The sequence below is a fragment of the Hyperoodon ampullatus genome (assembly GCF_949752795.1).
Source record: "Hyperoodon ampullatus genome assembly, chromosome: 2".
NCBI lineage: Eukaryota > Metazoa > Chordata > Mammalia > Artiodactyla > Ziphiidae > Hyperoodon > Hyperoodon ampullatus.
Window position 1 is genome coordinate 169,083,325 of NC_136915.1, and position 23,395 is coordinate 169,106,719.

The 23,395-nt window shown below is 36.9% G+C and overlaps 1 protein-coding gene across 1 annotated transcript in view; it reads right to left on the minus strand.

The window, feature by feature from the left end:
• Nucleotides 1–2,491: 2,491 nt before the first annotated feature.
• PRRC2C (proline rich coiled-coil 2C) overlaps nucleotides 2,492–23,395 on the minus strand; it is a gene marked incomplete at its 3' end in the record, with an annotated part of 93,750 nt that continues 72,846 nt past the window's right edge. Inside the window, exons 24-35 of the mRNA XM_079697967.1 lie at nucleotides 21,232–21,333; nucleotides 17,628–17,829; nucleotides 15,186–15,389; nucleotides 12,752–12,864; nucleotides 12,366–12,502; nucleotides 8,480–8,711; nucleotides 8,152–8,259; nucleotides 6,820–7,038; nucleotides 6,376–6,479; nucleotides 5,863–5,989; nucleotides 4,773–5,018; nucleotides 2,492–2,740 (exon numbers count right to left, since the gene is read on the minus strand). Coding sequence (XP_079554093.1) covers nucleotides 2,492–2,740; nucleotides 4,773–5,018; nucleotides 5,863–5,989; nucleotides 6,376–6,479; nucleotides 6,820–7,038; nucleotides 8,152–8,259; nucleotides 8,480–8,711; nucleotides 12,366–12,502; nucleotides 12,752–12,864; nucleotides 15,186–15,389; nucleotides 17,628–17,829; nucleotides 21,232–21,333 — 2,043 coding nt within the window. The remainder of the gene's footprint in view (nucleotides 2,741–4,772; nucleotides 5,019–5,862; nucleotides 5,990–6,375; nucleotides 6,480–6,819; nucleotides 7,039–8,151; nucleotides 8,260–8,479; nucleotides 8,712–12,365; nucleotides 12,503–12,751; nucleotides 12,865–15,185; nucleotides 15,390–17,627; nucleotides 17,830–21,231; nucleotides 21,334–23,395) is intronic.

Sequence of the window (23,395 nt, forward strand, 5' to 3'; positions counted from 1 at the left end):
CTGGTTGGTCACTCTGTAAGTCCTAAAAGTCCTAAAATTTAGGAGGACTGAACTTAAGGATGAGAATATGAAAGAGTGGTAATGGAAGTGAGTGAGAAGGCACATATGTGAAGCAGTGACTACAGCATTTTGGTAGAGGCTTGTGTTCCCAGCCTTCTCCATCATACCAAATTAGAGCACATTTAGAGAAAAACCTGAGACTGGAAAGCTTGGACATCAAGGTAGGGTTTATTAGTACTTGCATATTTTAAATGTTTAAGAATCACAGCATCTATGAGTAAAGAAGGCACACAGGTTATTAGTAACTGAATCTACTAGTTTTCCTAAAGCAGGGTCTGGAAGCCACGCATTCTGGATACAGGATTTTAGGCAATTGAAATCCCTCAGTACGTCACTTCATAAATTGAGTAAATGATAAAACAAACTCCCTTACTGTCTGCTTGTGTGGGTGACAATGGCTATGAATGTGCTAGCAAAAATAAGAAAAATACAAATATAAGTACTGAGATCTATTTTGGGTCCTTCCATTTCCAGCCATAAGAATGGTGATTCTATTTTCTACATTCAGCACTTCGCATCATCAAGAAAGACTTCTCTTCTCCTCCTCCTTGACAGACTGCTTTCAACAGGAGTATGGCTACCTTGAGAACAGGAGCCATAAACATTATCCTCTAAAACAATCTTTACTTTGATTGAATAAGCTTTATAGTTTTTGAAAGTCCGAAATCAAGTTTTGGGATGATAATTTTTTTCCTAGAGCATAATGTAGTCTTGATCACTCTTTTTGGTATGTGACAAGCCTTCTTGCTTCAGATTTTAGGAATGGATAAGAAGCTCCAAGACTCATTATTTAGAGAATACTTTATTAGTTTCTGTAATCAAACCCATGTAGATAAGACCTTACATATTTAATACAGTGCGTTACCCCTGTACAAATGGAAAAATTTATGTTTAACGTTTCTAGACCAATATGGCTGTTGATTTCTGTACAATGCCAACCCAACACGGTACAACTGGGATACTTCTCCAAAGTTGACAGCACAGCTAAAGTTTCCAAAAATTCAAATTATATATATATGTATATATATATATAGATTTATTTATTTATATAAAAAGACCAATAGCAGTATGTTATGCATCAATAGCAGCAACAGCTTTTCCAGGTTCTGCAGTCATCTGAACAAAATTATAGAGACATCCAGCGCACTCCATTAAAAAAAAAAAAAGTAAAAAACAAAACCTCAGAAAACAGCAAATTCTGTTACTGTTGTGGTACCTGGCACCATTTTTTTTTATTAGCTTCTCAATTATCATCTGGAAAGAAAACATTCTAGAATAACGTCATTAAAAACAGGTCTGATAAAGCACGGTCACTACTACATATCATAAAGCAGGTACAAGATATTTTACATTCACAGAGGTATGATACAGTACTGTCCTACATCTATAATACTAGAGGATATAATTAAAAAGGCATTATTTGAGACTTGATTCTACTTTTCCAGCAGAGGGCCCAAAGGATGGTTGTAACACAGCTCTGGTACAGAAATGCACCTTCTTAGATAGGATTTCCTTTCTTTAGTGGCACAGTTCTATGTACTCACGGATCTTCATGAACATCAGCTAAAAACCGTTTAAAAAATAAAAAAAACCTACTGGATTCATACAAATGACTGAGTAGAGGCAAGCAAGATTCAACCTAACTAGTATTTGACCAACTCTATTGTGTCTGAACGGTAAGAGTTCCATGGAAGAAAGAAGATGCCAAGTAGCACATCAAACCTTTGGGCCACAACCAAAACACAGCATCTTTTCAAACAGAAGCAGTAGCCAAACACTGCCCACCTGGATATGTTCAAGGATGCTGACGTCAATATTTCATCATCTGCTCACTCATTCAGGAAGAAGGGGAGATCAGTTACTGTACTTTGATTGTGTTCAACTCAATCACGTTACAAAAATAGCAAGCTGCCATAATAAAAAATAAGGCTCCTCTATCCAGCACCAGTTATCTTCCGTTCTTCACCATCAAGCCTATAAATGCTATAACCATATCCAAAGAACATAACGGAGCAAAGAAACCACATCTGATGTCTTAGCTGGGATCATCGCATTGTCCAGGCTGAGCTATTCCTCTGTGATGTTACTGCCCTCACGTTTCTGGTGTTTCATCTAACCATAAGGATTTTAGTTCTAAATTACATGCACTCAAGGAATGTGTGCACGTATTCGTATATAAATTTGACTGAAGATGTATGGCCATCAACAGAGTGCATGTTATATAGTAGGTGCAAGCTGGCAAAGCCTCATTTTTACTGGTGCAGCAGCTGTGTGTCAGTGTAAATTGCTCCTATGTCCCTTGTGCACCTCCAAGCTCTGGACAGGATAATGTCAGAGACCATTTTACCGCTTTGGCTGCTGGCATTATCTGACTTCATCCTCCCTCTTTTCCCTCTCCCTTCCCCCAACCCCCTGCAACAGCCCACAGCCTTTAGGATTTTGTTTCTTCGGTTTTGATTGCCTGAGGTTTGATTGGTCCAGTTCTAACAGGTTTGGTGGCTATGGTGGGTGCAGGGGGTGGCTTTTCTTCTACTTTTTCCTGACAGACACCAGGAGGGTCGGTCAGTGTTTCAGGAGGTTTACTTGAATCACTGTCCACTTTCTGGGCTTTGCCTCCTATCTGTTTGTTCTGTTGCTGTTCAGAGAAGAACCGCTGTGTGGACTGAAGAACCTCTGCTCTCTGCTTTGCCTTAAAAAATGAGAAACAACAACTGAAAATGCTACAGTATTACCAAAGCTTGTCAATCAAGCTCAGTTCAAATTCTTTTACCAATCACAAATCAGTTTTCCCCATGTTGGTTTGGCCCCAAAGTACCTCACTGATCTTTTGGCTTTTAATGGATAGATTTCTTCCTATTTTTGAAAACATTCCATGTGATTTAAAAAAATAATAATAAAAAAATATAAAAAGAACAGGACCACCTCCCACCATCTTTTCAAAGTTTGCCCTTTTATAAAATAATAAAATAGAAATTGTTGTTGGCTTGTATCTTTTCTGGAACAAAGCTTATTGATATGAAATTTTATTTAGGGAGCCTGCTTGCAAATTTGAAAACATATATGTAATACTTAAAACTTCTAGTTATCAATATGTGGTCTATAATAAAATGAAAAGGAAGCACTTATATTGTGGCATTACCAACACCTAGGACCAAATGTCTTGTGGCTGAGTCCTCTTCCCACAGCTCTCTTCTGCAGGGGAAGAGCATCAGAAATTAGTAACTACAACTTCACTTGATCACTAAGTTCTGATAGCTCCTACCATATTCTGAGCTGGTAAAATAATTTCCTAGTTTTATTGACTCTGTGCCCCCACAGAATATACTTACGTCAATCTGTAAATTATACCACTGTATAACATACACAATTAAAACTAAAGTTTCTACACCTCTTGCATATAACGAAAGCCCTTAATGTTCTATAGGTAACCTGTACTATATTCAAAGATCTGAAGCAATTTTCATGAAATCTGTATCCTTCCCCAGCCCATTCATTATTAAGCTCTAATGTCATTTCCAACATGGGGATGTATGAAAATCAAGTGCCAAGAAGGCAAGAGAACTGGAAACCAAGGCCAAATGGTTTCCAAAGATTTCTACACATACTAGTATTTTTAATAGTTATGAATGGATGGAAGTCCTAGGCACATAGCCTATTTAAAAGTGGATAACATTTAATAAGCATTTCACTGCAGGGAAGTCTTCAAATTTGATTACTCAGGATTAGAAACAAGGGATATCCACCCAGAAAGAAACTTTACTCAGTCAACCGAATTTTCTAACGGGATCGTCACAAACATGTTTCTAATTCAGAGTAAAGCATTTACTATGGACATTTCCCATTTGAAAGCAGTAAGCTTTTCTTTGTTCTCGTCTGACCTGATATATAAAGTGACAAAATTGGCAAAATTATTAAGACCTCTGAAGTTAAGTCTAGAAACAGAAATAAACTGATTCAGCTAGCTGTACAGGCAGACAGGTAAGGTTTATGCTATAAAAACTGTCCCCACACAGACTCCTAAAGGCACCCTTCTACATTAGCAAACCTCAAGTTTATCAGCGCCTTTTATCACGAAGGATCCCAAAGTGCTTTTTGAGTTCTTCATCTACAACTACACAATCTGTTGTGGAATATGGCTGCCTCAGGTGGCAGGCAAAAAAACGGGTATGAAACCAGTCTGAGAAGAAAACTATACTTGGATGACTCATGAAGGAAGAAAAATCAAGATAGGTAACATGCCTCACCCATTCCAGAGTTTTCACATAACCATGATTTATATCTTGGGATGGGGGGATGGGGGTGGGGTGGAAAGGGAGAAAAGAAAAAAAAGAAAATGGGGAAGCCTATAATAATTCATATTACTTATTTGCTCTTCTAAAAAATGTAGCAGCTAAACTTAGATCTCCCTCAAATATTTATTTTGTAAGCAATTCATTTGGCCACAGAGTTTAAAATGTTAACTTGTTTGCTGACTATAGCTGCAAAAAACAAAAAACAAAAAAAACATTAAAAAAAAAAAAGAAAGAAAAAAGTGTGGGGGGTAGGGAGAAAAAAAAGAAATTAAAAAAGGGGGGCGGGGTAGGATGAATAAAAGTAGTTAGTTTGGTTAAAAGTCTGCTAAGACAATGAATGCCTGGATATGCAGTTATGGGTCCAGAGGCATCTTAAGACATGGTTCAGAGACAGATTCTTGCTCTGTTGGCTGTTAACACTGTACTAACCTTCATGTCTTGTTCAGCCTTCAACGCAGCCTGGGCCTGATTACCTCTGACTCCAGATAGTGATCCACAAGGACCCCTGGCTACATGTGGCAAACGAGCATGGCTCATGAGGCCTGTGGTCAGCGGAGGAGGCATCTGACTGGCCAGTGCCATTGGTGGCCTCTGAACAGGCGCTGGGAAGGTGTTAGTATGTGGGGCTCTTACCAATGGAGGGACCAGGTTAGGCTGAGAGAGAATCTGAGTGAAAAAAACAAAACATACAACATTGAACTGTTAAAAAAAGAAAAAAATTGCCAACTAGACCAGGTTGGCTTATCCCAGAGTAAATCTGTGCCCATTCTGTCAGTGAAAGGAAGTGTATGGGTTTGTGCCATTCTATTACAAGGACCAAGAACAAATGGGCCATGCTTGGAGAATCTAACAGAAAAATTAGGCAAAGCATGCTATGGCACTTCAGCTGGTTCTAGCATTTCAGCTACAAATTCTGAAGGGGAGACAGAAAGGCTATTAATTAGGATATATTTAAAAAAAGATATAACTGCAGAAAAGGCACATACCTATACCAAATATAATCTGAAGATAAATGAAAATAATACTAATTCAACAAATATATGAGAGTGCTTATTAACTTTAGTTAGTCCTTCCATATGATTAGCAAAGGGAAGCCAACATTTTTACACATACATTAGAACACCTTTTTGAATTTCCAGCTCAACTACATATAGTTATCTTAAAAAAACAAAAACCACCCCCCCCCACGCAACTTTAAAACTAGAAAACGTTAAGCACTGGGACCCTTCTCTGAAAAGTCATCTTCAAAAAGATAAAAGGATCAGGACTGAAATAAATGATCAGAGCTGTGTGGGGAATCTTTTGACTATATTTCAATTGTCTGCTTTAGAACTATATGGTTACTTGTGTCTAGCTAAAAGTTGTAGAGAATATATTTGAATGTCATAAATTTACTAAAAACTGTTTCTAAACTGGTTATAATACGGCAAGATTATAAAATCAGAGAATTAGCCAGATTAGCAATCACTTGCAAGTAAATAATACTCATTTCTCACTTATATCTGCCCACCTGGGGTGCAAACTGTGTAGGAAAAGGTTGTGTCATTCTCACAGTGGCAGGGGCTGACTGGAACTGCTTCTGATAGACAATGCTGTTCATTTTGCTGGACTGGCTGTTCGGACTTGTGGAAGTAGCCCTTGGAAAGAAGCCATCACTGGTCAGTACGGTAATGCCACATAAATGATGCTGTTAGATTTTTAGAGACATTGCTCTTGGTAGATTCATCATACTTGGTAGCTGAAAATTTACCAAGGTGAGTTACCAAACATTATGGTGGTAATGAAGAGACACTGGAGGTGCAGATGTGAGAAAGCACACTAGCTAGATTTTCCCTGGGTTAAATTTTTTTTTCTTAAAATAGAGTATAGCAAATACATTCTTAATAATTTAATAGCTTAACATTTTGGTAAAACTTCAGAATGTCTTATACTTACAATAGGAAAAGTGGCATTAAGTATCTAACAAACAAATGGTGCTCAGTTATTCGGATATTCTATAAGCAAATTTAAAGGCCCATTTTACCGGAAAGGACTAGACGTTGGTGTGGTGCTTCTACCGCTGATTGGAGGTGTGCCTGGTTTTATATCAATGCCACTTCCAAAGGCTTTTAGTTCCATTTCAGACATCTGAGAAAGAGCATAAAGTAAACTTAACATTTCTGCAATTCCATAAACTGAAGTGCTGTATTTAGTATTCTAAATATGATAACTTCATCTGGCAAAGTGCAAAGAACCTTAGTACAAAATTCCTCCACAAAATTTATGAATTCTTTGTTATTAGGTAAAAACCAGAGGGGACCAAACACATTAACAGAGAGTAGATAAAAAAATAAGTATACTGAGTTTGACATTTCTTGGAGGGTGGTAAAAACGGATGCATTTTATTTTTATAGACTACACGGATGCATATATCTAAACTCATGGCCTTAAATCCTCAAAGAAACTGCGTAAATTTCTCTTCACTTACTTTTCCTGTGGTTGCGATCATGCTATGCTGTGTTCCAGCAGGGATTAAGCCCCTGAAAGGCTGGCTTACTTGTGCAGGACGACTCATGCTCTGGGCCTGTGCTTGTGGGGTGGTATGCTGTAATGGGGGCTGAAGAGTCTGAGGCAGAGCAATTAAAGGCTGCCCAGTGGATCCAAAATTAGGCAAGGAAAGCTGGGAGGCTGGTAAAGGTACTGTAACCTAGAAAATAAGCAAACAGAAACTGTAACAATTTGCTTAGACCTGTTGTATATCCCTTTTACTATATATTATACATGACTCTTCAAATACTTTTGAGTAAGGTTTTAAACAGAATACTTCAATCTATTACTATATTTCACATATAAATATTTTGCTTAGTGACTATCTCCATTCTTTTATTAAATGTGCAACAATAAAACAGATTAGCAGTAGAGAAACTATACATATAAAATAATTATGACTATCTTTGAATTAACCCATAGTACATGCTTAATAACCACAAAATACAATAAAATTATGAATATACAATTTAAGAAAGCAGTTACAACTTTCATTTTTATAATAGACATTTTTATACTGTTTTCAGGTGTGGTCAAAATGAGCTTTGACAAAAAAACAGTGTTTCAGTTCTCATACAAATAATATTTAACTTGAACGTCAATATGGTGATATTTTTTGGATTCTCACCCCCTAAAATACCCACCAAAAAGTTATGAGAAAATGACTAATGACTTGCCTCTCTCCTCCAGCCCTCCACCAACTTTCAAAGAGTAAGCTGATTAATGACATTGGCAGAAGAGATAGTTTCATAAAAATATACATTTTTCACTGAAAATTATTATTACATTCATATACTTAAGAAATGTGTTTGTCATTTTTACTCTGTCATAACTCTGCCACACAGTCCTATGTATTATATTAACCGGTGTGGTGGTCTTCAGGGTCTTCCTTCACCTCTAGCACGAATGGGTAAAGCATTTATCCCACTTACATGTAACTGCATATCCTGGACAATGGTTTTCAAACTTTTACATTTGTGGAATCTTTTGTTAAAATAAATGATTACACAGAAATCCATTTTAAAAAGAGGTAAAAAGCATAATGGATTGAAGTGGGGTGAGAAGAGGGGTGGTATAGGACTGAAACATGTCCCACTACTAGTGGACCCCATGGAATTCCGAGACACCTCAGAGAGAAGTCTGAAACCACTGCACCACCTCCCCATCTTAGTTCTATTTAAATTCCCCAACAATAACAAAAGCAACAGCAACAGCAGCAACAACAACAATAATAGTAAAGAAAATTGAGGAAATTTACCATGCCATAGTTTACCTGCTGGAGAGCACTTGGTGACTGGGCAGTGTTATAAAAATTTGTCTGACCAGGCTGTTGTACTTGTCCAGAATAAAGATTTGAAGCCTGGGTAAGATTTGCTCTAGCCTAGAAAATATTTTGTAAGAAGTAAGATTGAAATATTTTTCAATTCAGATATCAAGATCATGACTTCAAAGTAATCTCTAAGAATTTTAGCATTAGATAGAAAGGAAGATCTTGTTTTTTCCACTGTGTCATTTAACATTTTTTCTTTCAAAACTGTTTTCTTAAATAATTTGATGCATAGGAATACAAAGACAGACCATGATTCTAGCTCCTGCCTTACCTGGAGAAGATGTGTATCAATCAGTTGGGAACCCCCTAGTCCTGATGCCTGGCCCAGCTGATGTTCATACAGTATAGGAATAGGCTGAGTATTTGAAGTTTGCTGAAACGCAAGACCCGACTGTGCCTTGGCAAGTTCCTGGTGTTGGACAGCTGGGAAGTTGTGGATGGCAGTACCAGAAAGTACCACTGATGGCTGGGATAGACTGCTTTGCATGAAGGCTGGCTGAGATCTACAGAAGTATTAAAGAGAAAAGGCTTGTGTTAGAAGTTAATTTTATCTGGAATCTTAAGAATGAGTATCTCAAATGACCAAATACTCTAATCAGCACAATTAAAGAGGCAGAGTGTGTCTAAAGCACTTGTTTCAAGATTTAGAGCCCTGTATACAGCAAAGCTCCCCATGTAAAAGTTCTGGGAAAAGGCTTGCTCTTCCTGAGGAAATGGTAAGATTTCCTTCTCTGTAACAATGAGAATAATTCTTTTCATGTGTTCATTAGCCAGCTCAGAACCAAATCTGCTGTTTTTCTCTTTGGTATTGACATTCTATTCAAATTTATAGCACCAACAGCTCTGACTTCCGTTATTTGTATTTCATTACTTCCACATATATGTGTGTGTATATACATACATACATATACATGTATATATATTTTTCCTCTAAGAGGTCTCAAGACCTCTATGGAATGAAGCAGAGTAGTAGTTAGCAACAGGATTACCCACAAAATTTTGTTTTGTTAATTGAGGTATAAGGGACTTATAACATTACACTAGTTTCGGGTGTACAATATAATGATTTGGTATTTGTATATATGCAAAATGATCACCACAATGAGTCTAGTTAACATCTGTCACCACACAGTTACACATTTTTTTTTCCCTTGTGATGAGAACTTTTTAAGATCTATTGTCTTAGCAATGTTCAGATATGCAACACAGTATTATGGTCAAAGGGTATAAGCCTCCCATTATAAAATAAGTCATGGGGATGTAATGTACGGCATGGTGACTATAGGTAATAATACTGTACTGCACATTTGAAAGGTTTAAAAAAAAAAAATACAATGCTGAAATCTAACCTCAGACTGCCCTATTATTTCTGGGATGGAGGTGTCCAATCTTTACACATGACAGGAACAAAACCCATTAAGCAGGAGCACTAGTCTAGGGTCACAAGTAATCTTTACAATGTCCACTTATAATCTGTTTCAAATATAAAATGTAAAACATAAGCATACTGTTAAAACTACCCCGGTCCTGGCAGAAATTAATTCAAGGATTCCCTGTTAGTAAACACTATGCTAGTCAGGTTCAGAACAAGAAACAGCAGGATGATGCGGTAGGGATACAAACAACTACTTTCAAAGTTGAAACTGGTGCCTTCCAAATAGCCATTTGCCACAATTACATATACAGCTTATATTTCTATTGAACAGGTCTGGTCTTAAAAAGTACATCTTCCAAGGCAATTGTTAAAATGGGGGTTACAGGGCTTCCCTGGTGGCGCAGTGGTTGGGAGTCCGCCTGCCGATGCAGGGGACACGGGTTCGTGCCCCAGTCCGGGAGGATCCCGCATGCTGTGGAGTGGCTGGGCCCGTGGGCCATGGCCGCTGAGCCTGCGTGTCCGGAGCCTGTGCTCCGCGGCGGGAGAGGCCACAACAGTGAGAGGCCCGCGTAACGCAAATAAATAAATAAATAAATAAATAAATAAATAAAATGGGGGTTACAAATACAGAATTGCATTGCTAATCCGTCTCCCATGGCTACGGAAGACATGACTAATTAATTACTAAACTCTTTTTAACAGCTGAAAAGTTGCAAACTTTTCAACAATGTTTCCAACAGCCAGTACCAATTAAAAGGAGATTAGTTTTGAAATTATTTGCTATTTCTAAATCTACTGAAGTTTAAAAATTTTAATTTTTACCACAAATTTCAAGATAACCTCAAATTTAATAACATGAAAGAGACTGCCTATAATTCCAGTTGGGGTAAATAATTTTACTTGTAGTGAGAGAGAATTTCTTGGAATAACCAAACCAAACTGTCATACCACACCATTACTCTGGTATGACAGAGTAATACCAGAAAATAAAACATACTATGTAATTATACAGATGTACTAAATTCTACTGAATAATCTTTAATAAAAAACGAAAGTGAGAGCCACATTTATTAAGTTTACTAACAACTCTGTTCCTTTGAGAAAGTTTGATTAGCTGAGCCTAGCTTCTTTAGGAGTAAAACATGACCTGAAAGAAATGAGCTGTATCAACTGATGCCAAGTTTAATCTATAAAGTACGGAAATTCTACCTAAACCACTTAAAAAGCAAATTTCTAAAAGGAAATGCCTAGTTTTGCAAACTTCTTTACAGTAAATATCCTAAAAGGATTTTTTTTTCAAAAATATTTATTTACTTATATATTTATTTGGTTGCACCAGGTCTTAGTTGCTGAAGGCGGGCTCCTTATTTGTGGCTCACGGGCTCCTTAGTTGTGTCATGTGAACTCTTAGTTGCAGCATGCATGTGGGATCTAGCTCCCTGACCAGGGATCGAACCCAGACCCCTGCATTGGGAGCGTGGAGTCTTATCCACTGCACCACCAGGGAAGTCCCTTATTTTTCTTTTTGATGGTTTAGGGCCATTACCATAAGTATCAATGACAGGTATACCATGATGATGACTGAGTTATGCCATGATCACTGCTGTCATTCAACTCTTACCCCACCCTTCCACTCTCATTAAGTTGGAGATGAGAGACACCTGGGTTAAATCCAGGCTCTGCCACTTATTTGCAGTGTAACATTAGGATAAAATACCAAAGAACCCAAAAACAAAACAAAAAAACCCCCCACAACTCCTTCGAATGTCAAATGGGGATGACTTAATCTACCTTATATGGTTTGGTGAAAACTAAATAAGTTAGTGTATGTAAAGGGCTGAATAATTATCTTATAAAGAATTCAATAAAGATCAGTTTTCATTACTTGCTTAAACTGCAAAGATAACTTACAGTAGTGAATCTTTCAAAAGAATGGTTTCTTCTACACTACAGAGCATCACCACTCATCACCACTACTTCTATTCTTTGTTTGACACTCTACTCTCTCGCTTTTATTATATTTCACCCTGGCCTCTGCCCCCTTACATACTGTAATGTCATCTGCCATGCCTCAGCTCTTACACAGAGCAGGTCTGGATTTAGAGTTGTTAGCAGCGAGATGGCACTCAAACTTTCAGGTCCTTTAGCAGCTATTTTCTGTGATTTCTAATTGTTATAGGACTGCTGTTAGCCTCTTCTTCAAGGCGCTTTGACACTTCACTTTGTTCAATAAAGACTGACAGAAATTACCAGAGGCTGAAGTTCATGACACATACTCAACACAATTATTTAATGTAGTTTATAAGAGGGTCATCGCATTCTGGAGGGGAAGGAGGGAGTAGAAAGGATATGGCAAGAAGGCTCAGCAATTACATTGTTTCCAACATCACATACATTATTTTATTTTATTTTATTTTATTTATTTATTTTTTTCCAAAGAAATTGCAGTAATTAATTGCACTTCACTACCTTTTTCCTTATAGTTGCTTAGCTCTTCTAGAGCATATTTTGTAAAACTATTAAATGTCTTTAGCATAATATTCTTTTTTTTTTTTTTTTTTTTGCAGTACGCGGGCCTCTCACTGCTGTGGCCTCTCCCGTTGCGGAGCACAGGCTCCGGACGTGCAGGACCAGTGGCCATGGCTCACAGGCCCAGCTGCTCCGTGGCACATGGGATCCTCCCGGACCGGGGCATGAACCTGTGTCCCCCGCATCGGCAGGCGGACCCTCAACCACTGCGCCACCAGGGAAGCCCCCACATACATAATTTTAAAGCTTTTACCTATATGGTTGAAGTGAAGAACTGAATAGTTCCTGAGCCTGGGAAACAGCAGGTCCAGCACCCAAACTTAGCTGGGCTTGATGCTGCCCTTGCAGTGGTGCATAAATAGGGATTGGAATCTGCTGAACTGAAGTTGGCTGCAATGCAATGAAAAAACAATATATGAAGACCATATACACAAATGACAACACCTGGAAAATAAAAATTTGAGATACGAAACAAAAGATTAATGCTATGTATCAGTTCCTTTTTAAAACAAAACCAAATGTAAACATCTAAAATTTCTTTTCAATCCATTACTAGTTCTACATTGAGCCCCCAAATACTATCACACCACAAAAATGCAAAGAAACAAATATAGAATGGAAGAAGCCTGTGATACTTACCTGAGAGAGACCTGGTTGGAAGCCTTGTTGCTGAGCCAAGGATGGTGGAGCCAATCGTGCATGTTGGGTATTGAATAAATGACTTGTGTCCATATAGAAAGCTGGGATTTGAGCTACAGATTGGCAGGAAAAACAAGCAGCAATGAGTGTCTAAACTTCAGAATTTTCCAAACATTAACAGAAAACCCAAAAAGCAGATTTCAAATAAAGTGAGCCCTCTGAAAATTAATACAGCCAAGGAAAAACTAGAAATGTGAAAAGAAACAAATGCAAAAAGATGTAAAACTTCTTTCAGACAGGTGGATGCAAAATTAAAACAATGAAACTCTAGAACTTGTGAAGGCAGACGAAAATAGACACTCTCATACACTGCCGCCACTGGAGAATAAACTAGTAAAATTTTACAAAATCCACTAAAATTGAAAATGAACCTACCTGTTTACCAGCAAATCCACTCCAACTTTAAATCTACCAACTAGAATTTAGCAAAATATTTCAAAAGAATTGACATTTAATAACTGAAAGAATTTGGTATAGATTCTTAACAGATTTCTTCTCTATGTTTATACTCGCTACTTTGTATTATGCTGTTTCTATATAATAGTATGTTTGGGAGAACTTCCCATGTTTTTAATTTATTATCATTATAAACAATACGGCAATGAATGAACACCCTGATACATATATCTCTGATTAATAAGTAGGTTTACCTGTGCAATAAGATTCCCAACTATGAAACTGCTACTACAGTGACTATGTACACATAAAATATTCTGAGATACTTTTCTAAAAGAATTCTGCCAATTTATATGCTCACTAGCAATGTACTTTTGTTTTTTTTTGCGGTATGCGGGCCTCTCACTGTTGTAGCCTCTCCCGTTGCAGAGCACAGGCTCCGAACGCGCAGGCTCAGCGGCCATGGCTCACAGGCCCAGCCGCTCCGCGGCATGCGGGATCTTCCCGGACCAGGGCACAAACCCGTGTCCCCTGCATCGGCAGGCGGACTCTCAACCACTGCGCCACCAGGGAAGCCCAGCAATGTACTTTTAAAAGCCTATTAATAATACCTGTGGATCCTTATCTATAGTGGGTATTAAATATGCTGGGTATTATCAATCTTCCTAATATTTCCCACATGGAAAGACAAAAAATAGCCTCACTGTCCTTTTACTTTGAATTTAAATCATTAGTGAGCTTGAATATTTTTCAAATGCTTATTTACTATTTAACTCAGATTAACATTGTGACATTTAGTAGGACAAGTTACCCCCTGCCAATAAACAATTTTTTCTCTTCTTTGTTGTTCTCAGGTTTATTCTTCCTCATGAACTTTATCATCAATTTGTCAGGTTTCAGATAACAAACTCCGGTTATCTGTAGAGGGTTGGTTCTAGGACCACCCCCCAGATACCAAAACCTGCAAATGTAAAATGGGGTATACCATTTGCATATAACCTAAGCACATCCTCTCATATACTTTTATTTATTTTTTAATTATTTCCAATTTGTTTATTTATTTTTGGCTGCATTGGGTCTCTGTTGCTGCGCGCAGGCTTTCTCTAGTTGCAGCAAGCAGGGGCTACTCTTCATTGCAGTGCGTGGGCTTCTCATTGCAGTGGCTTCTCTTGTTGAGGAGCACGGGTTTTAGGCACACAGGCTCTAGAGCACAGGCTCAGTAGTTGTGGCACACGGGCTTAGTTATTCCGCGGCACGTGGGATCTTCCTGGACCAGGGCTCAAACCCATGTCCCCTGCATTGGCAGGCAGATTCTTAACCACTGCGCCACCAGGGAAGTCCCCTCTCATATACTTTAAATCATCTCTAGATTACTTATAATACCTAATACAATGTAAATGCTACGTAAATAGTTACCTGTGGGCAGAAAATACAAGTTTTGTTTTTTAGAACTTTGTGAACATTTTTTTCAAATTAGTTTCAATCCACAGTTGGTTAAATCGTAGACTCGGAATCCATGGATATAGACTGTACTGGACACTAATATGTCTACTATATTTGTAACATACGTGTAAGAAATAATTGCCACGAACCCCAGAATGCTTGTCAAGGAGAGAGAGCATTCAATTCTATGAGGAAATAAATTTCCAAAGCAGATCAAAAAATATTTAAACTTGAGGGCTTCCCTGGTGGCGCAGTGGTTGGGAGTCCGCCTGCCGATGCGGGGGACGAGGGTTCATGCCCCGGTCCGGGAGGATCCCGCATGCCGCGGAGTGGCTGGGCCCGTGGGCCGTGGCCGCTGGGCCTGTGCGTCCGGAGCCTGTGCTCCGCAACGGGAGAGGCCGCAGCAGTGAGAGGCCCGCGTACCGCAAAAAAAAAAAAAAAAAAAAAATTTAAACTTGAAAGGTAAGGGAAGAGAGAAAGAAAAAAGCATTAAAATGTCTTCATTTTCTAAATTCCTTATATTCAAACACCTTACCTGCTGCAGACTGAGACACATAGACTTGTGGACTCTGTTGCTGCTGGGCAATAAGGGAAGGCATACAGCTTAACTGCGAAAAATGACTTGCAGACGGCAGGCTGCTTGTCTGTAATTGTTGGGGTTTCACTTTACAAATATTAGGAGGGTCTGACGTGGTTGTAGATTTTGTACTTAAAGAAGAGGTAGTATATGTACCAGCTCCTACATTCGGGAGAGGGATAAAATAAGGGTGAAATGTAGCATATTTTAAAGTACCACTGTTGTTCACAGTAAACTCAAGCACCAACCAGAAACTGGAAAATTAATATTTATGCCCACTGTGTACTTATTAGGTGCTTATATACGGTACCTCAGACCAAAAGTGGATATGAGGGGGCTTGTAAAAGGAAGACACATTTATCAGATGCAAATAAGACTATAAAATCTAGAGAAATATAAATAGAAAATTAAAATGAAGAGAAAATTTAAAAATAAACTCACAAAATAAGGAGGCTGAGAGCCTACAACATTGTTAGAGTTTAGCCTCAAACTATTATTTAGTTTTTTAATCATCACAAAGGATAATCAAGAGCTTCATTCATTTATGGTGAGGCATAAATATTAGCACATAAATGGGCCTTGAGAGATCACAATTGCTCCCAAAAAGTCACATAAACTTAAGGTTAGATTTTTTTTCCTCTTTCTGGCAAAATACCTTAAGGATAATCTTTAGAACTTCATTTATTTATAAATAAACATTTTATTTATTTATTTATTATAAATAAATAAACATCTATTAAAGGCCAGGCATAGACATAAAAACACAGAAGGATAAAGTGCCTTAAGAATAATTATTAATGTAATATAAAAATTTAATGTAAATTGCTCCTAAAAAGTCATATAAACTTAAGATTATTCCTCTCTCTCCTTGTATATATACCAGCAAAAACTGGTATTTAGTAATACGTTAAAAACAAGACAAACTATGAATAATACTAGAGCAAATGACAATATAGGTATCTGATTCAAAAGTGTGATGTAGTAGTTATTATTATTTTCAGATATCAAATGATGTTCTAAGAGAGGACCAAGACTGAGGTACCTCTGTTCTTGCACTTGAATCTCTACCAGTAGGGTGACTAGCCAAGAAGGTCCTTGTTAAAAATTTATCCTAGTTGAGGGGAATGTGGGGAAACTAGACCCAGAGGAAAGGAAGTAGTTGGGTTCCAAAGAAAGAACTAGGAACCTCCCTAGTCCCTTTATTTCCTAATCTTCCTACCATACTCTCCTCCTGGTTCCTTTATAGCCTCACCCCCTATCCACCCAAGCAGTCTGGGGCCCAAGCTGCTAAGCATAATGAAGATGCCTTGGAAATGGGTGATGGGGAGTGCCTGAAACGGTTTAAAGAGGGAAGAAGTACAGTGGGAATACTCTCTTTGATTTGAATATCTGGGCTTGTCTTAATACATATATCTGATTCCAGATATTTGTACAAAATAACTATAGTACAACCTCAGTCCTTTTGGTGCTTGAAAGTAGCATAGAAAGCCAGAATACTGAAAATCATTACTGCATTCATTAAATGAGAACTAGCCAAAGCAAGTAAATTCTGTGCTGTATATATTTTACATGTATTGGAAAGGAGTTTCCGACTGTTTTGGAAACATTAGAGAGTATTAGGAAAGCTTAAAACGAATTTCTATTTTCAGTAGAAGAAACATGGTTATACATACGGTAAAAGGGTATACCTTCTTAGAGTCAAATATTTCAGAGACATCTCTGGTTCTTTAAGAATGATAAAGCCCCATATGAGATATAGTTCAATGAAAGGATTACACACTAGTGAAACATTTAAGAAAGAAAAACACCTTCTAACTTGGGATGCTGATGGACTCTCCTTTAAAGAACAAGAACAAAAACAAACCCCCAAAACTAATGGGTATCATTTACTCAAATAACACAGACTGCAAATTCTCTACCCGTAACTCTTCCCCAGAAAATATGTTAAACCAACAGACTTAGGCCAAAAGCTCCTTCAAATTAGATACAGATCACACAAAACTTAAAAGCTTTGTGATTTTGTGTTATTTCCGAGTTGGTCTAATTAGCTCTATGAGTTAAGTAATAAAAATTAAAAGGTGAAATTTATAGAAAAATTTAGAGGAACAAGACAGAAAATTTCCCACCGATTCCTTATCCGTATCTGTATTGGGAGTTGGGGTGGGAAGAAGAGAGGGTCAAGCGAAGTATTTTAGTGAGCCATCATTAAATATTTGCCAAATTAAAATTGGGAGAGGGCAAGAGAGGGGAGGGAGGGAAGCTTATAAACCAGCTGATAATTATCTCATGTGCAATCTTCTGTCTTTTACAAATAATACTTTGAGGGATGGTAAACAGGAAAAGATCATAAGAAACTTTAAATAATTTAAGATATTTAAAGAAAAGGTACAAGACTTCTACCTGATAGTGAAGTTGTGGGAGTGACTGAAGCAACAGGAATCTGAGGCATCGATGCACTTGAGAATGAATTGTAATTAGCAGTGCTTGGTCCACTGGCACTACTGCTGACTCCACTCGCGATTGGAGGTGCTGTGGAAGTTACTGGAGATCCCTTTTCCCTAACATTTGGAGAATTTTCCCATGCCTTACGTGCAGACTCCATCTGCAACCAAATGAACATTTTTTAAAGCCAAAAAAAAAAAAAAAAAATGAAAATCACTATGCTAACAGAACTAATACACATATATAAACAAATATATATACGTAAATGTTTTCCAACTATAACCTTTCAAAAACCACATATATAGATTAGGACCATAAGGCTTTCAAAGCTTTCACTTTCTTCTTTATCTCCACTCCTTTATTCAAATTGGAGGCAGTGGGCTTTAATTATGTCTTTATAGAGAGCTTGTTGAAGGCTTTGGCAAACAGGTCAGTGAAATATAGTCACACCTCTTGTATCATCTAAACCTGAGTCCCTATTCCTACCAGTGAATAAGGAAATGGAAATACCATGTCCCTTTAGGACTGACTTAAGGCTCTGGTTCTAGCAGGAAAGACATTAAAGGCCCTCCATTAAATATCCATTCTCTCCAGTCTTTCTTTTTAAACTAACAGTTCTCAAATGGCAAGTGACAGGTACCTTTTGTTTGGCTGTTTTATGCTCACAGTGTTTTAAAAGACAGTGTAACCAGACAGGTTTTAGGCTTGGGTACAGTAGAAACACTTCTTGTTTCACCTCCAGACCCCATCAAACATTTTGGGTTCTGACTGCCACGATTTGTATTTGTGGCTGCTGGTTTTACCTGTAGGCTTAGTTTAATCTATCTAGAGCTGTTCAACAGATAGACAAATGCAAGCCACATATAATTTTAAATTTTCTAGTAGCCACACTTTAAAAACTAAAAATAAAGAGGTAAAACTAATTTTGGTAACATATGTTATTCAACCCAATATATCTACAATAATAATTAAAACCTATAATCAATACAAAAATTGAGATGTTTTAATTAAAAAAATTAACATTTCAGAGCCAGCATCTATTTAATTTTAAACTTACAGCACACACCTCAACTTGGATTAGCCACATTCAAGTGCTCAATAACTACATATGGCTTGTGGATACTGAACTGGAGAGCACAGATGTAGATCCTCAACTATCCTGAGGCTCCTTGAACAGGAAAGGAACAGATAGAGAGATTCTGAAGTTTTTAGTTCTACTAGTCAAAATACTGAGCTGAGAGGAAAAATCTAAGATAACCTATAAAATTCAGCTGCAATGACTTACACCAGGGTACTTTTCACAAATAAGATTTTAAAATACCACTGTTGGGAAGTTTGTAGGTCTCTGAAGTACCAACTTTAAAAATTTCAACCTGATTTTAAGTATTTGAGAAATATCACATATCTCCCTACTTCCCTGTTAAAACACACACTATATATAATATAACCTTTTCTTGGTGGCTAATATCGGTACTACAAATTCGAAACCCAGGACACTTTTAGGTTTGCTTGACTCTTTCCTTTTCCTCACAATCACCTTGCTGGTTTCAAATGTATTTTATTTTAAAACAAAAGTCTTAGAGGGTAAGAAATAAAACAAAAAACCCCCACACCACCACTTAGCAAGTTAGACAAAATGCAATTTGCTTGTACTATCTGAGATTTTTATAGCTTAGAGCAATGTTATAGACTACAATGCCTTTTACAACCAGTTTTGTTGTATGGGAAATACATAAATTATAGGTTATCAATCTTACATAATACTTAAGCCATATACAGTGGTTTCGTTTCATTTCTTAAGCAGCATGAAAATTTAGATTCTAATTTTGGAAATTCAAGGAAACTAAAAAGTATAATTACTTAACTATATTCATTTTTCCTTTTGGCAAGTATACTGTTGACAATACCCATATAATAGAAATTTCCATACTTTATAAATTACTCAAATAAAGAAAGGTGTCCAAAAAAAAGTAAAAATAGATAATTGACAAGGACCTACTGTATAGCACAGGGAACTCTACTCAACATTCTGTAATAACCTATATGGGAAAAGAATCTGAAAAAGAATGGATATATGTATAGGTATAACTGAATCACTTTGCTCTACACCCAAAACTAACAAAACATTGTAAATCAACTATACTCCAATATAAAATAAAAATTAAATTAAAAAAAAGTAAAACCAGAAAACGTCTTAAGCTAATACAATTTAATTTAAATTTAATTCAAATGTGTATTATTTCTTTTTGGGTTGTTAAAAACATTAAGTGAAAGGCAATGTGGAAGGGCTTTCTGAAGAATCAACAACTGGCCTGAAGAATAATTAATGATGATATTGTATTTGCTTATGCAAAATGAGACTGCCTTAAGCGGAATAACGGTAAAAACCACATGTAAGATATAGAATGAAACACAGGTTAAGACAGTCATTCAGGTGGAAAAACAACAAAAAAGGCTGAGTAGGAACTGGCAGTAAACAGTAAGGACTGGGTAAAGATGGAGTTGACACAAAGCAGAAGGCGTTGTCTTGTAAAATTCTATAGTCTCAAACTTCTATTTAAGCAGCTTCTTAAAAAGAAGTTGGAGGTATTAAAAAAAAGTTGGGGGGGCAAGGGGACAAGTGGTCAGGAGGCTGGAGAATCAAATAGAAAGAGTCTAAATAAACACTGGTCACATTATTAAAAAAAACTTAGTTACTCCCTCTCCTGAAGATCATCAAAAAGATTCACTGGCAACCAGTGTAGCATTAGAAAGCCCTGCTACAGTAGAGGATAAATACTTGCCCAGGTTATGAAACTAAACAAACAGCACCAAAGAGATAAATAAATGCAGTTAAAAAAAAAAAATCCTCACTTAATTCCACATCTGTACTTTTTAACCACTGACTAATCTTGAGGTGAACAACTGATTTAAAATACTCTCAAATAACTCAATTGTAAAAAAAGTATTAGTAACAATACTCAAAATTATAAGCATAATAGATTAAAAAAAAAAAGCCTAAACTTCTTGACATCAAAAAACATGTGTTGTGTAAAATCTCTTTTGGACTGCTACTCAAAAATTATCCAACAAAAATCAAATCAAAATCACTTGTATTAATCAATTACATCTTCATAAAATATTCTTAATTACTACATTACATTCATTCAATTCACACATGACTTAGAGGAAAGACAGAAAATTAGCATTCTTACCATTATCAGTACTTAGGATAAAAAAACATGCAACACCAAGTTAGTTGTTTTCTACACAACTAATGTATCCAGTAATTATTAAGATCTCTGAGAGGAACTCAGTACAAACATGAAATATAAAATGTTCTCCTGTACTTTTAAGACAAATTTCACAAGCATAATACGCCTCACTTTAAATATGAGGATATCAAGTCACTGCTATGTGGTATTAGAAACTAATACAATTTTAAGGTATAATTTGACATCATTTCTTCAGCTTAGTGTTGCTGCTTTTCACACAAAACTAGTAAAAATACCAAAAGTACTGTTAACTTATGTTCCCTTGCATGCAATAATCAAGGACCTTTAGAGATGGATGTAGTACATACCTTGAAGGTGAGGCTGAAAGTAGTGGGAGGAACTGAAGTTAGGCTGGAGCTCTGTTGTATAGTCTCCCTCTTAGGGAGGGGGAGGGTGCTGGGCAGGGGCACCTGAAAAGGTAGGCAACACATATTATTATAATCTAACTAAGTCTGCTACAAAAGCCCCATTAAAGATAATGCTAATGTATTCTAAGGTTATTTTCATCAGAGCCAAGAGGAATATTTGACTGCTTAGTTACACTGCATTTATAGTAACTGGTAATTCTGGACATCTTAGATAAAACTTCTGAGAAGAAATACTATCTGCTTATTTATGCATAAATTGACAGAAAAAGAATCTGTCGCAAACATAAGGTAAAAACTCAAAGGTCATGCTTCCTATATTTTAATGTATATACAAAGCACCTGCAAAGCACCTGGGGGTGTTGTTAAATGCAGATTCTGATTCACTTGGCCTGGGGAAGGCCTGAAATTCTGCCTTTCAAACAAGCTCCCAGGTGATGCTGATGCTACTGGTCCCTGGACCATACGCTGTATAGCAAAGCTCTAAGTAATATAATTTCCACCATTTACAGGACCCACAGGTTCTATGAGAAGCATTTAACATGATAGGGTAAGTATAAGAAATTATTCTCTTTACAGCAACCTAGTCAACTTATAACTAGATTCAAGAACAAAAGTAATGTTGGGAGGAAAATATATAGTATCACCCCCACCTCGTTACACTAACCAAATTGCTTTGCTATAGTAAGACATGATTACGGCAAGTACTGTTAGAAACTTGAAGATACTAGAAATTCACTACTCGTATCTTTTTTTTTCCTCTAAGTCTCTGGATCTTGAGATTTTATTATGTACTACTATATGATTGATTTGTACTACTACATGATGGCTCAGTCAGTTGTTTAAACACAATGACTGAGTTGTTGGGGGTGGGTTTAAGATAATCACTTTGTGGTACTATGGACAATCTAATGAAGATTATTTTATAAATCTTTAAAATAGCTGTGCCATAATAATCAAAAACACCACCTGCATTTAAATCTTCAAGACATTCAAGATTCAAAACAATTGTAATACTACAACCAATAAATATCAGCTAAGATCCTTAAAAAGTGCATTAAGCCTCAGTAAGGTAAATAAGGCTTTTTTTTTCAGTTTAATTTTAATTTTTTATTTTTTGGCCACGCCAGACGGCTTGTGGGATCCTAGTTCCCCGACCAGGGATCAAACCCGTGCTCCCTGCAATGGAAGTGCAGAGTCCCAACCACTGGACCACCAGGGAATTCCCCAGTTTAATTTTTAAAAAGACAAAAGTTCTATGCATAAAATGGAGCCCCCAGACTAATGAATTAGAAAGGGACATTTCAAAAGGTCCTAAAATTTTTTCCCATGTAGGACGTTTGTTTTTAACACTACGTTAAGCTCACAATCACCACCAAACTCGGCACAAATAAGCGACACTGTGAAATCATTCCAAACTGATGACCTTTTATAATGCTCCCTGACCCAAACTGATCTTGTTTGCAAACATACTCTGGATACACTGCTAAAAATCAAATATAGACTATTTACTTAAACACAAGACTGGGCGTCTTCCCTTCAGTAGTCCTCTGTGTACAAGTCATTATGTAAATTAGCCTTGCAGATTAGACAGAAACCATTAAAATGCTCATATGGATTTCTTCAATGAGTTTTAAGGGTACTGAGAATAATGATCTTCCCTTCCATATTCATATTTTATAAATTATATTTTTAGAAAAGAGTAGTTTGGCAGAAAGCATCATGTACTTTCTGGAAAAGGTAACATACTCTACATTTTTCTAAAGTGAGAAAAGACAGCATGATTCAAGTATAATGAAACCTTATTGAAATGTTACTAATTCAATATTTGAGAATCCATGTAGTGACACCAGGAAGTAAACTGACAGAAAGTCTTTCTGTCCTTCCCAAGTTTTCTATTACTTCCTATAGGAAGTTAAATAAACTTTCTCCAAAAGGTCAGGGGAAGAGGATTTGGCATATGAAGTGAAGCTTCATAACATAAGTTGGACAAATTACGTTAATCAGCTCCAAAAGTGTTCTCTTATCACAAAAAGAAAATGTGTGTCTTCCTCCTTTCTTTCCTTTTTCCTTCAGCTGGACTACAAAAGTTGGATTAAATGATCCC